Raw genomic sequence first — 14,525 nt, 5'->3', positions numbered from 1 at the left:
CAAATTTCTGCCTTTTATTACATTTAAATTATACCTCAATTAAAAAAAAACACGAGAGGTGGAAAAGGAGGTAGAAAAAAAGACCACATTATCAGATTCTGCAGCTAAATGAAAGTAAATAATTTATATCCATTGTCCTTAACAAGGTCAAAAGCAGGAAACAATAAGCAAAGCTTAATAAAAAAACTGCCTGAACAGATTACATTCCCTCAGATCATTAAAGGGACTTCAATCAAGGACTTAGCCCTTTGGGCGTAGGCATTTCATGGTGTATGTGCGGAAGGGTATTAGACCCATTTGTTTAAAATTCAGGCTGAAAAATGAACAAAAACATCCTTGTCCGTCTGGAGATTTTAGCACGTTTATTTGAAAACCAAGTTCTGTGAAAGAGTACACGGAACAGTCATGCATCTTCTCTCCGACCACGGCCGTGGAGGCGAGGAGCTGCGGCCAGCGCGGAGGCGATGACACATGCGGTGAAGGGCGGGTCTCAGCGTGAACCTCGCACAGGCCCTGCCAACAGGAGCCCGGACAACCTTCTTCAGATGCGCGATGAGATCCTGGGGAAGAGCAGAAGGGAAGGGAAGCTGGGCCAGTATTTTAAAACATTTTTTCTTTTCTTTTAAATAACTCGCTGTTGAAGTCTAAAACTAGCCCTAACCCTGCCTATGTGGTCCTAATATATATGCCAGTTTCCGCTAAGACAGACTCCAGTTCTCTACCTTCTGTTGGACTATTCGAATATTTTATCCTTTCGAAAACTAACAAGAATCTAATTTCCCACTGAGAACGTCTAAGCCATCTTGTAATAACCGCCCTGGAAGACTTACTTACCCAGGGGTTTTCAGTAAGGGGCCTGGGAGAGTGGGGCTGCCTAGCGCGAGTCAGTTCCGCAGAGACTGAGCGCTCAAGGCAGTAATACGTCCCGTGCTGGCTGGGAAGGCCTAGGAAACCACCAAGGTTTCCTGAAAAGAGAAATTCTCAGAAAGAGAATTTCCAAGGGCAAATTTAGAGAGCAAGAAGTCAGTATAAACCCCCCTCTCTCTAAGGTCCAAACTGTCTATCAGAGGCTTGAAAATATTTTCCTACTATAACAGTAGGGTTTCTGCCTTAATATCTATATCGATACCTATATCTCTATATAACATTCCTGTAAAAGCTTTCATTAATTGCTAGTCAGTATATGACACTCATGGTGCTAGATTTGCAACTTTACATTTCAATGTATTTTTCTTTTGTAAAAAATTGCCCTGGCTGGTCTGGCTCAGTGGATTGAGCACTGGCCTGCAAACCAAAGGATCTCTGGTTCAATTCCCGGTAACGGCATGTGCCTGGGTTGTAGGCCAGGTCCCCAAGTTGGGGGTGTGTGAGAGGCAACCACACAGTGATGTTTCTTCTTCCTTTCTCCCTCCCTTCCGTTCTTGCTAAAAATGAAAATAAGTAAATAGTGTTCTTTCTTTAAAGAGTTGAATAAATTCATATTTGTCTGACTATGCACTGATATTAGGGTAGAATTAGGGAGCCTTAATTATACATTTTATTTATTTATTTTAAACACTTAAAAAAAAGATTTTATTTTTTTGAGTGAGAGGAGAAGGGAGGGAGAAAGAGAGGCAGAGAAACATCCATCAGTTGCCTCTCACAGGCCCCCAACGGGGGACCAGCCTGCAACCCAGACCTGTGCCCTGACTGGGAATCGAACCAGCGATCTTTCCATCTGCGGGATGGTGCCCAACCCATGAGCCGCACCAGCAAGGACTGATTATATACTTACATGTGTCTTCAAATATGTGATGAGCATTCAAAAAAATGGGGGGAATATGAATGACAATTTTTTGAAATTAGATTAATCCAATCTTCTGCATCTGAAGAGCACCCCTTTCAATATTGTTACAACACTGGCATCATCATCATCATCATCATCATCATAATCTTTTTCAACAGGACAAAGCTTTGTTATAGTATAATTGACTCCAAAGCACCCATGTGCACCGTGTCTTATATACATTAGAAGTTCAACAGTTTCACTGCATAAATGAATGTTGAGGCTTTTAGTGTCAAAAGTATCGCCAAAGGAAACGAAGAGAACCAGTGAAAAGCCCAGACCCGCCCTACTCAAAGTGTCATCTCCGGGCCAGCGCGGGCCCACACAACGAACTAATCTACAAGGGGCACACACCAGAACGGACACCAACTCCACTGCGGAGCAGACTGCCAGTCAGCCGACTTCCTTTGGGGTGACCAGGAAGCAAGGCCTTTTCGACAAAAGAAGCACTGAGCAGATTTACATTCTGCAGCAAGCTCTCCACCTCCCCACGGGTCTACACATCAGTGTGCAGACTGGCTACTCCAGCAGCAATGGTAGCTCACTACAGGGTAGAATCAAAGTAGAAAGGAAAAGAATTTCGGGGTTACAATGGCAAGAAGAGGTCAAAAAAGGGAGGGGGGAGTTTTAATCCCGTTCAGGTAAACGGAGTGAGCATAACAGAAAGGGAAAAGCGAGCTGATGTCCCCACATGAGACGCCTGTGAAGGGCTAACAGACTTCCCTTGACATACCATCTTCACACACACCTGTGGTCCTTAATCGTCGATGTACTCGAACGGTTCTGGGGGTTCCGGCTCTTGTTCCTCCTCCTCGATTTTCGGGCCATGGGCTGCCACAGGCTCCACGAGCTCCTCCACGTCTTCACTGGTGTCCTTCAGAATGATGATGCCTCCGATGGAGAGCTGTCAACAGAGCGGGGATGAAGCGGCACAAGCCCCTCACCTTCCCGACTGCCCCGGAATCCGGGGTGCACGCGTGTGACATGGCACCCTGAGACGGCCCGCACTGAGCGAGGCGCCGGGACCAAGCGGCACTTCCGTGGGGGGCCGGGAGCCCTGGGCGGCGTCTGCCTGTGGGGTGCCGCCCTGCTGACTCGAGCACACTGTTCAGCTGCAAGAGGCGGGGACGGGCTTCCTGACCTGTTCTTCCAGGTGAGCCCGCGGCTGGCGTGTCAACGGGCCCCACAAAGGGTAAAGGGAACTGTAATCTACAAGGAGCATTTGCAAACTTAGCCCCGCGGCTCTGGGTGGTAGAATAAGTGGTACTGTTCTATATGATAATGCGTCCTAAATTACGAACAGTGCTTCCCAGGACGAGAATGTTTACAGCATTCTAACACCATAGCCTAGCCCCACGCCTCGCTGCCCAGCTGTGCCCCGGGACCAGGAGCGTCGTTATTCCGTGCTTGGGAGCTTACTAGAAACGCATAAAGCCTGGCCCTATCCTGCACCTAAGAGCCTGCACTTTCACAAGCTCCCCAGGCGACCTGTATGCACACTGAAGTTGGAGAAGCCACACTACTCTAACGGAGACTTTATTATTTGTGAGAAAATCACTATTCTGGGCACAAGAGACAATCTCAAACGAAAAGCCAATTTTTCTCCAGCAGTTTCAGAGCGATGAGACAACATAAACACAACACCTGTCTGAGTGCTTTCCACTTTAATCAACAAACCCTGGCGCTGTACAACGGAGAGCTTACGGAGCCTCTCCCCCACGTATCGGCAGAAGGCAGGTTCACACTCCACACTCTGGCGTGCTAATCTTATCCTGTTTGCTTGCCTGTGTGAAAGGAAACGGAAAGCTGCTCCCTGTAATTAAATCAGCCAACAGTGGCAAGGCACATCTGGAAAAAACATACCTCTACCAAAGCACATTACTCGGGGGAAGAGAAGCACAAGAACATTAGTTAGATGATTCGCATATGTATAAGCATCTCTGCAGTCCAACCTAATCTGATTTCTGACCCATCAACTCTGCCCTGCCACGCTATCAAACTGGTTGGTGTGCCTTCATGAGTTTCTAAACCATCTTCCTTTTCTCAACACACACACAGATCAATGCGCGTTAATCTAGAACTTCTGTCCTTAAAAAGTTCCCTTTTTTGAAGAGGAGGCATTTTATGAATGGACCCTACCTTTACTACCAATATTCATCCCAGCACAGCCAGGGTGCACAGGCCTACGAGTTAACTCAAACCTCCTGAAGCACCAGAAGGAAAGGAATGTTCTACTAAACGGAAGAAAGTACCCACGTTCACAAAAGGGTGTCCTACAGTTTGGAAATGTAAGGCTCCCGGTGATAACTGCACTATGTTATGCCAAGTTCAATGAAATAATCCAACTAAAATCTTGCAATATAATCAACGCATGGAAAGAACTTTTTATAGCTACATGGTTTAGCCTAGTAACAAACTCTCTTAGTTTTTATCTGGGAATGTCTTTATTTCGCCTTCACTTCTGAGGAATAACTGTAGGATACAGAATTCTTGACTCAAGAGTCTTCTCTTAGCGCTGTGACTGTGTCATCCTACTGCTTCCTGGCCCCCACGGTCACTGGTGACAAACCAGCTGCCGTCTTACTGAAGACCCTGGCCCATGACAGGATGCTTCTCCCCGGCGGCTCTCAGGAGTCCCGGTCTTTCAACAATTTGATCGTGATGTGTCTATGTGTGCGGCTCTTTGAGTTTAATCAAACTCGGATTCACTGAGTGTCTTGGACATGCAGATTCATGTTATTCATAGAATTTGGGAAGTTTTCAGCCATGATTTCTTCAAATATTCGTTTATCCTTTCCTCTCTTTTTGGGACATTATGCCATTCTGTGAGTGTTGGTATTCCTGATGTGTCCCACAGGTCTGAGGCCCTGTTCACGTTTCTTCATCCTTTTTTTGGAGCTGTTCCTCAATTAGCTCAACTCTGCTTAAATAAGCTACTGAATTCTAGTGAATTTTTCATTTCAGTTGCTTTATTGTTCAACTCCAGAATTCTGATTATTTTTTTAATAACTTCTATCTCTTTCCTGACAGTCCTGATTTGAGAATTATTCTCATGCCTTCTTTTGGTTTTGTAGACATGGGTCCTTTAGTTCTTTAAACACATTTTAAATAGCTGACTCAGTCTGCCTATTAATTCTAGGTTTCCTCAGAGACACTTTCTATCAATTATTTTCTTCTCTGTGCATTTTGTTTCTTTGCCTCTGTCTTGTAATTTTTTGAAGAAAACTGAACATTTAAATAATATAATGTGGCAACTCTAGAAATCAGATCCCATCTCTAGGGTATGTTGTTTGTTTTGTGATTTTTCTGAACTACTTCTACGAAGTCTGTATTTTCTGTCATATATGATCACTGACGTCTCTACTCAGGTAGCTCAGGGGTCAGCTAAGGCCTGGACAGGGGTTTTCCTCAGCGCCTGGGGCCAGTGTCCCCAGTCTTTGCTGAAGCACAACCCCAACAGTCAGCCTGGCAGCCGGCAGCCCGTCCTCAGCCTCCATTCTATGCTTGCACAGAGGCCGTCTTCTCACTCACAAATGAACAAGCTGCTTGTTGAGTTCCTTGTCCTGTTGCAACTTCCTCTGACTTCCTCTGAGCAAAGGCTCAATGATCCTTTAATTTCTGAGACATACTAGTTTCCTCTTACAGCCTCACAACATTGAGTATGTATACTTTGCAGCCTTTAAAAACCCCATTTTATTTATTTATTTTTAGAGAGAGGGGAAGGGAGGAAGAGAGGGAGAGACACATCAATCGGTTGCCTTTTATACGCCCCCCAACCAGGGACCAGGCCTGCAACCCAGGCGTGTGCCCTGACCGGGAACTGAACTGGTAACACTGAGCCACACCGGTCAGGGCTACTTTGCTGTCTTTAATTCTTCAAAACTGCTGAAAACACTGGGTGTCTTGGGTGTGTTAAGTATTCACTAGTTGTATACTATATCTGTTCTGGATATATGCCCCTTTAACTGTCAAGAACAGTTTCTCGATGCTGTTTGAATACGCTCTCTTTAAACATGCCACTTAGATGAACTGGGCTGCAGATTAGACAGTGTCCAATGGTGGTACCATCAATTTATTCCTTCAACACTACAGGCCAAGTAGTTTTAGGTGCTAGTAATGCAAGGTTAACGGGGTGGGAGGAGATCTTCAAGCTATTCTCTCCCTCCTGGCCTGATTGCCTGCTATTTAGAGATGTCTGGTGACTTGTCATCTGGTCCAAGTAACGTTTACTGAGGATTTACTATGTGCCAGATGTTGTTTCAGGCGTTTTACCTGCAACAATCCACTTATCTTTACGACATTTTTAGGAGGTAGGTCGCATCACCATTCCAATATCACAGAGGAGGAAAGTGAAAGATGAAGAGAGTAAATGACCTGTCTCAGCCACACAGTTAAGGAACGGCGGCGCTGGAACACACTCACTTTGGCCCAACCCCAGTTCTTCGTCACTAAATCAGCCACGTTCCATTCTCTGCCCTTGTCTCTTCCAGCTGATAATACAGTCAGGTAAGGCCTGGCTCCTAACTGTACATAAGAGTTGCTTCCTACCCCCCACCATCGGGGACCACCTTCGTGTTGATGAAAATAGGTTTACTTTTCTATAAGGAACTAGAAATCTCATCTATGACATTTCTGTCCAGGATCTGGATGTATTAAATGTGTCTACTAATGGCTCTCTAGTTTTCTAGATATAAGAACATGGAAAATAAAGACTTTATTATGTTCATTCTGATCATTTGTTTTTAACATGAAACATTCTGCCTTAGAATCAATTAAATGGCATAACAATCCTTTTATAAGATTCAATGCTCTGAGTCCTCACATTAACTGCATTGCTTTGTTTAATCTTTGCCACATTCCTAAGAGTTCGGAATGATGATGATTACTTTAAGGAGAGGAAACTGAGGCGGAGAGGTTTAGTACCTGACCTAAGGTCACAGAAGCTCTAAGTGGCAGAATCAGAATTCAAACTCAGGATGTCTGGCTCCAGAGTCTATGCTCCTAATCACTATCCTGTATTAGGAACTTCCATGGTATAAGGCTCTGGTAGAGGAAGGATATTTACAGGGTTACACAAAGAATTATCTATATGGAAAAGGAAATGTTCTCTTTCGCTGAAGAAATTTATTAGGCTGAAGAGCTTTCTCCAAAGCTTTGGAGATCTATCCTTTTCTACTACATTGTCCTATGAATTAATGTCCCTTGGGTTATAGGAGCTAAGGGCCATCAGTAACTTACTGGTTTGAAAGGCTGGTATCTACAGGTCTCTGGCATAGTCAGAACCTTCAGCTGGGCAGGCATCACTCGGGCAGGGTTATCCAGTAGCTGGAAGTTTGGCTCAGGTTCTTTTTTCTTTTCTTTTTCTTCTTTTTTCTCTGCCTCATCCTAGAAAATGTGTAAAAGTAGCCCAATAAAGGTTCACTTCTGTTCCATATCTCTAAATGATGTCTGATAAATTTCCTATGCAACTATTAGGTGCACAAGGTTGTTAGAATTAGATAGAATAGAGGTACAACTGCAGTAATACCAGACTCAGAGGAGAGAGAGGGTAACTCTGCTTGGGGGTAGGAATGACATTTAACTTGGTTTAAAGGGATGAGAAGCTTTTTATATCAGCAGAAATTAGAACAAAAAGGGACTATTTAATAAATGACCCATTTTAGTTGTCATTTCCTCCAAGAACTCATTCCTGATTTGTAGTATGAAATACTGTATTCTTCCCACGAATGGATGTAATTTCTAAAGTCTCTACCAATTAAAATTATGTGAGTCTTTACACATGGAACAGTATAATTATTTAAAGGAAGCCAAGAGCAAGGGATAATAATGTTTAACTAAGGGAGAGTCTAGACCACAGAGAGACAGATAAGTCCACTCATATGACCACCAAGTTATACCTACCACTTCCATTTTCTCCTCTTCTTTTTTTTCTTTTTCTTTCTCCTTCTTTTTAGCCTTGGCAGTAATAGATAACACAGCCGTAGAAACCTAGAGGAAGTGAACAGGGAAAATCATTGTGACCCCTTATCTACATACAAATACAAGTACAAAGATAACTCCGCCCTACAATACTACTCAGTTTTCTGACAGTAAGTATCATAAAGAACAAGATAATTGAGAAACAACAAAGCAGGACATTTATTCACATAATTACTACTACGGTCATCGGGAGAAGCTTTACTTCCTGGAGGCTGGTGTCCAATATAACTCTCATTTTTTTTTTTTTACCTGCAACTTACTTTGGATGTGGATTTGCTATAATGAGCTTCTGAGAGAAGAGATTTGGGTGCTGTACCTTTTATTACTTCGCAGGAAAAGCACTGGAAAACCTAAGTTTCCTCCCAATTTGGTTGTAAAGATGCTCTTACTGGACTAGACAGATGCCCTACAGTGGTAACGTACAGTGGGTGAGTGATCGCTGGGTCAAGCTGAAATCAGAGGTGAAACCAGGACTGTGAAAGGCTGGGCAGTATCGGTTTAAACTGACTTTGTTTCAGACCCAGATGGTCTGATGAAACAAGATGTTGTCATCAAAAGATACTCATCACCCATCACCCTCAAATTAGGTCAATTATATAATTATCCCTACGTATGAAATAAATCACAGGAAATAACCAAGAACTGGCTAATATGGAACATTATCTTGAGAGAAAGAACCATTTTCCTAAACATAAGGTATCATAAGGGGTAATTATACCGAGAAAACTTCAGGGGCAAGTGCAACTCTCTAATTGCCCTAGTTTGATTTAACCCGTATCAGTGAGTGTCCTCATACACTGTTGGTACGAGTACAAACTGATTATATCCATTTAGAAAGGAAATTTAGTTAATGCCTATAAAAATAATGTGCATTACTTTTGATCAAGCAATTCCACATCTAAGATCCTAACCTACAGATATACTTGTACAAGTGCGAAAATACACATGTATGAAGACTCTTGTTCCAGTTTCATCTGTAAGTGATGAATTAGAAATAACCTTAAATGTCCACCAGATAGGGAACTGATAAGATAAATAATGGTGTATACATAAAAAGATGGCTTTGCAGCTTTGGAAAAAATACAATCCATATACACTGAAAGTTTTAAAAAGAAACTGTTTAAGTGAAAACAACAAGAGGCAAAACAGTAGAAAATAATTCTATTTGTGGTATGGAGTATTGATACATATAGAGAAAACATTTGGAAGAATTCACAAATTGTGATTCCTGCAACATGGCAGTTGAATGATCAGGAGAGAAAAGGGGCTTTTACTTCATACAGGATTCCCTCACTTATCACGGGTATTATGTTCTAGAACCCCCCGCGAAATAGGAACCCTACATAATAATTCTACACTCTTAGACCTGCGTAACTTTAACAACACACGTATACAGTACCGCTAAATCCTGCGATACAGCAAAAAATCCGTGATAAATAATTAGGTATAATATTTTTACAAATCCTGTGATACAGTGAGGCCGCGATAAGCGAACCTCGATATAGAGACTACTATACTCTTGTGTAATGTCAGATTTTACCGTATTACTAAAAAATATTTAATTTAAAATATTTAAAACAAACCCAAGTAAAACACTAAGTAGCTCCTGTATCTAAGTACACATGCTGTGCAAAGGAAGAAAGAACCTACCTTTTCCTTTTCTTTTTCTTTTGGTACTTCCAGAGGGGCAGGGTACGCAAATGTAGATGGTTTACAGTTTGATTTATACTGAACTTTCGGCATCTGAAGAAATAAAAGAATTCCCCTCCTCCATTAAAATAATCAAAATCAAGATTTAAGTATTATACGCTCTTAACAAGCACACAAATGCAAAGGGATCCAGGCTACATGTTCAATGACAGTGCTGCTCAATTATGTTACCAACTCCTCCTCCCTGAAAGGCGTTTGTTTTCTCCCAGTGGTCAGTTTTGAGGTGCCTTACAGAGCTCCCTGCAGTTCCCTCGGGTTCCTGAAGTCCTCTTTCTGTGCCTTTGAACAGGCAACCCCTTATCTCACCTGCACTGACCACGCACCCTGCTCAGTGCGTTAAGTCCCACGCATCGTGTGGGCATCAGGATCAACTATTACCTCTTTTGCAAACAGTTTCCACACTATAATCACTCCTCACAGGAGTCTAACAGGAGCCTAATGGAAAAATCAGCTTCATGTTGCTTATATGACTAGGTTTAAAGTTCTCTTGCCTGAATTTTTCTGTTTTACCCAGTTCACATTGATGAAGAATGGCCAAAGCATCATATATACTAGGACAAGAAATCTTGTCTTTCCACACCACTTTCACTGTAAAGAATGGAAACACAGATCAAGCTGTGGGCCAGAGGAAAAAGTCCTTAAAGATTCTATGAGATTTTTAACCCCAATGTTAAAGGTTAGGGATCGGGAAACCAAAAGATTCTTGATTTGAGAGCTAAGACTGCTCAATATTTACACATGTGAATACTTTAATACCAAAACGCTTAAATAATAATTTGCTGAACAAATCAATCTTTATCAGTCATTTTTTTTGCCTAGAATTTTTCCTCTGAAAACTTAAACAATTTTTTTCTGCATATTTTTAAAATATTTATTTATTTATTGTTTTTCTATTAAAGTTGTCCCATTTTTTCCCACTGCTCCTCACCTCCACTCTGAAAACTTAATAGAACATTTTAATAATCATGATGACCAGATTTAAGAGTTATTTAAAAGTCAAAAAGCCTCAGAGGATGGAAGAGCCACAGGACTGGAGAAGACCTAAGCACAAGCCCAATTAAGAAAAACAAAAGAAACAAAACGAAGGCCCTGGGCGGTGTGGCTCAGTTGGTTGGACGGCTGGGGTGCACACAAGAAGAAAACCAACTGATATTTCTCTCACATCAGTGTTTCTCTCTCTACCTTCCTCTCTCTCTAAAAAGCAACAAAAAATGATTAAAAAATAAATAAAAGGGACGGTATGATAGGGGAGGTATGACATTAAGTCCTTGACGTAAGTGACTAGCTTCTGTCAGACTCCCGGGGTCCTCACTGTTGGTCTTGTTTTCTGCCAATACCAAAGGGACATCCTCCTGTTTTGTTCTTCCCCAGCACCAAATAAATCTGAAACGTGTCCTTGTCTGAAACCTTCATTCCTTATTAAGATTTAGTTTAGGTCCTCTTCCTTCCTTGCCCAGGTTGTTGCAATACCATTGTAACAAGATTTCCAGTGATACCAAAATGATGTTTCTAGAATGCAATCCCCATCCTATTATTTATTTGCATGAAATCCCTCAGCAGCTCCCAGGTTTTTAGTGGTAAATAAAGTTCATCAGAGTAATCCATAAAGTCTTCTCATATTTTATATTTTGCCTCTTCTCTCACCATTCCCTCTCAATGGACTGACCTAAGGTTACAAAGTTAATAAGAAGACCTGATTTTTCAAAACTTCCACTCATAAGGTGATGTCTCAGTTTAAAGGGGAAGTACTTTATCGATGGGATGCTGACTCATTATTAAAATTTCATGAAAACACTCTTGAGTGGATGAGAAACAGAATACGGTGGAGAAGATACATGATAACACTGAGGTCTCACATACATACCTTTAGGTCCTTGTTAAGGCCAATGACACAGGTAGGGGTATAAGCCAATGACAGGAAGTGTGAAAGAGGAAACCAGAACCAGAACTGGGTAAAGACAAGGACGCCAACCACTGAAGGCATATGGGTGTGCCCAGTTCTGGACTGCAAGGAGATTGTGACATTGTGACCACCTGTGGAAAAAGAGAGACACCATGAACATGAATCCAACAGGGCAATAATGAAGACTTTTAAGTACTGCACTATGGAAGCATTTGGTGACTACTTTAAGAGTATAGTTTATGAAATCTAATATGACGTTGCTGGAATTAGTCAGCCATTGAGCTGTATCTAGGGTCTCCAAAACTGGGAGTGCTGTATTTTAACTGGACTCAGGGTAAATCTAGACCTTTCTATAGAGCAGGCATTTTTAAAAAACTAAGCTTGAAGAGTATCAAAATGGTATGCTAAGTTAAATATTAATCTGTACTATACATTCCTTTTAATGTACTAATAAAAAGTAAAGACCCTGGCTGGGTAGCTCAGTTGGAGCATCATCCTGATGCACCAAGGTTACAGGTTCAATCCCCAGTCAGGGCACATACAGGAGCAACCAATGAGTGCATAAATGGGTGGACCAACAAATCAATGTTTCTCCCTTTCTTTCTAAAATCAATAAATAAGTTTAAAAAAATTTTAAAAAGTAAAATTTTAACACATATATTTGCAAGCAATAGCAAAGAGGCAAGAGGTAGATGCTATTTGCTTAGTTTTACTTTTCCTGCTTTAGTCACATCTAAATGTAGGCAGCTCCAATATTAACTAGATTTATGACACTGAACGAATTACATTCCCTCTATTTTTTAAAATTTGTTGATTTTAGAGCGAGAGAAAGGAAGGAGGGAGGGAGAGGAAGGGGGAAGGAGAGAAAGGGAGGGGAATGGAAGAAGAAGGGGGGGAAGAGAGAGACAGAGACAGAGACAGAGAGCATGGCTTTGTTGTTCCACTTATTTAGTTATGTATTCATTGGTGGTTTCTTGTATGTGCCCTGACCGAGGATTGAACCTGCAACCTTGGTGTACTGGGACGATGCACTAACCAAATGAGCTACCTGGCCAGGGCCCACTTTCTCTCTAAAAATCTTTTTCTCCACTGGCGAAATGAGGGTTTGAACTTGAGCACTGGAACTATAGCACTACAACTAACCAAAGAAATTTTTAATTTCCAATTCTTGATTCAATTGAATAAACTTTTGAGAAAGCACAATGCCAGAAAGAAAGAAAGAAAGAAAAGGAAGGAAGGAAGGAAGGAAGGAAGGAAGGAAGGAAGGAAGGAAGGAAGGAAGGAAGGAAGGAAAAAGAAAAGAAATCAGAGCTAATTTTAGTTACTCAGCAGTCTGGGCTGTAGAGAGGGTATGTGGCTTGGAACCCGACCTGTTCTGTGCCCTACCTCTATTCCCTGAAGGAGTACAAAGGAAGTCTGAAAGCTAGTGAACAAGAGCTGAGACTCAAGCATGAGTTAGACCGCTGGGTCTTTACTGGGCTTTTGGAACACTGAGATTATAGGGAGCTGCCAGGGGCTGCAAACTGGATGCCTTTAGGGACCAGTCAGGAAAATCAATGAGAAAGCCTGGGCTGGAAGCGGTAAGAACTGAAGCAAACTGAAAAGCTCAGGTCCTATTTAAAGAGAACCTGCTACTAGAGGTGTAAATCCAGGGTCCTAGGTAATTGTTTTTTAAAAGACTTGAACCGGCTTTTATCCAAAATGTTGCAAAGTTGCTAGGCAGACAAAACACGTTTAAGTCAGATTTGGCCTATGGCTGCGATGTTGCAGCCTCTGGTCTGTATGGTAACGTTGTTGGAGCTGAACCTCAGAACTCTGAGGCACGAATCTTTTAGTTCATATAATACAGCCTATAAAAATGGGACTTGTCGCCCTGGCTGGTGTGGCGCAGTGACGGCCTGAGAACGGAAAGGTTGCTGGTCTGATTTCTAGTAAGGGCCCATGCTGGGCTGCGGGCCAGGTCCCCAATCAATGCCCCACCCCTCCACCGTCCTGCTTCTCTGACTCTCTAAAATTAATACATAAAATATATATATATATTTTTTTCTTAAAAAAATAAAGGGGCTTGCCTGTGCCCAGTCACCATCCTAATCTGAATTGCAATTCTGGATCCCGGGGACTTACACCTCACATCCCTAACCCTCAGGATCTCACAGATGCCTTCGCGTTTGCCTGGGGTCAGGAAGTGAGCACCGACTTTGCTAACCCAAAAAGCACGTCAAGTTTTTACAAGAGTCAGGGTGCTTCTCTCCAACCAAATAATCTAGATTTTCTTAACACGCCACCACAGATATTTAAGATTTTATCTGAAGAAAGAAAACAGGTATACTTTAATTTTGTTTTTCCAACAGGAATGATATATGTGTATTTATTGTCTGCTGTACCCTTCCCTACTCTAACCCCCAAATTCTCCAAATGCTTATTATATCCTGAGAATTTTGAACAAAATACTGAAGAAAAGAACGAAAAAAAATCTCAAGGCGCCTCCAGTCTAGAGAAAAAGACAGAACTAGGATAATTAAAACGGGGCACAGGAGTATGAGAAAAGCTCTAATACACCGGGGTACTACGGGGAATGCAGACTGAGAACATGGTACCTAACCCAGGGCGAAGGCTGGGTGGGAGAGAAGAGGTAGGACAGGCTTCGCAGAGAATGTGAACTTGATCTAACTTTGAAGCTAAAGTGCCTTTTCTTCAGACTTAGAAACTAAATTAGCTTCTTGTCCTAACTATAAAAGAAGGGAAAGTTTACCCTATTGATAGCATTTACACAGTTCTAGAAACTTCAATCGTAAACTTTAATTTTGTTTTTCTCCCTGAACAGACCAAATCACTGAGTGAGTACTAACGACTTCACTCATTCCTTTGACGTTGTCCTCCCCAGACTTTCTCTATGACCACGCACTTCCAAGAGAAAAACCACAGGACACAACTTTTTCCAATGCAGCTGCAGCCCAGCTTTGTAGGACAGGATAGTGACAAAGTAAAAAGGGGTAAGAGAATAATTTTATGCTCCTAACAGTGAACATGACAGTACAGACTTTTATGTATTAAACACTAAAACACCAAAGGCAGAAACCATTATAAATAAAGAGAAAGAGCGAAAGC

The 14,525-nt window shown here is 41.9% G+C and overlaps 1 protein-coding gene across 1 annotated transcript in view; it reads right to left on the bottom strand.

Moving 5' to 3' along the window:
* Window positions 1–519: 519 nt before the first annotated feature.
* The window catches only part of PSMD1 (proteasome 26S subunit, non-ATPase 1), a 79,976-nt gene continuing 65,970 nt past the window's right edge, over window positions 520–14,525 (bottom strand). The window contains exons 20-25 of the mRNA XM_090284934.1: window positions 11,379–11,548; window positions 9,455–9,547; window positions 7,727–7,813; window positions 7,064–7,210; window positions 2,559–2,729; window positions 520–560 (exon numbers count right to left, since the gene is read on the bottom strand). Coding sequence (XP_090141060.1) covers window positions 2,583–2,729; window positions 7,064–7,210; window positions 7,727–7,813; window positions 9,455–9,547; window positions 11,379–11,548 — 644 coding nt within the window. The 3' untranslated portion in view covers window positions 520–560; window positions 2,559–2,582. The remainder of the gene's footprint in view (window positions 561–2,558; window positions 2,730–7,063; window positions 7,211–7,726; window positions 7,814–9,454; window positions 9,548–11,378; window positions 11,549–14,525) is intronic.

This window comes from Furipterus horrens, unplaced genomic scaffold (genome assembly GCF_987537825.1).
Source record: "Furipterus horrens unplaced genomic scaffold, mFurHor1.1.pri manual_scaffold_1, whole genome shotgun sequence".
In the NCBI taxonomy this organism is placed as follows: domain Eukaryota; kingdom Metazoa; phylum Chordata; class Mammalia; order Chiroptera; family Furipteridae; genus Furipterus; species Furipterus horrens.
Note: the sequence above shows the minus strand (reverse complement) of the source record. Positions and strands in the feature narration are given on the sequence as shown.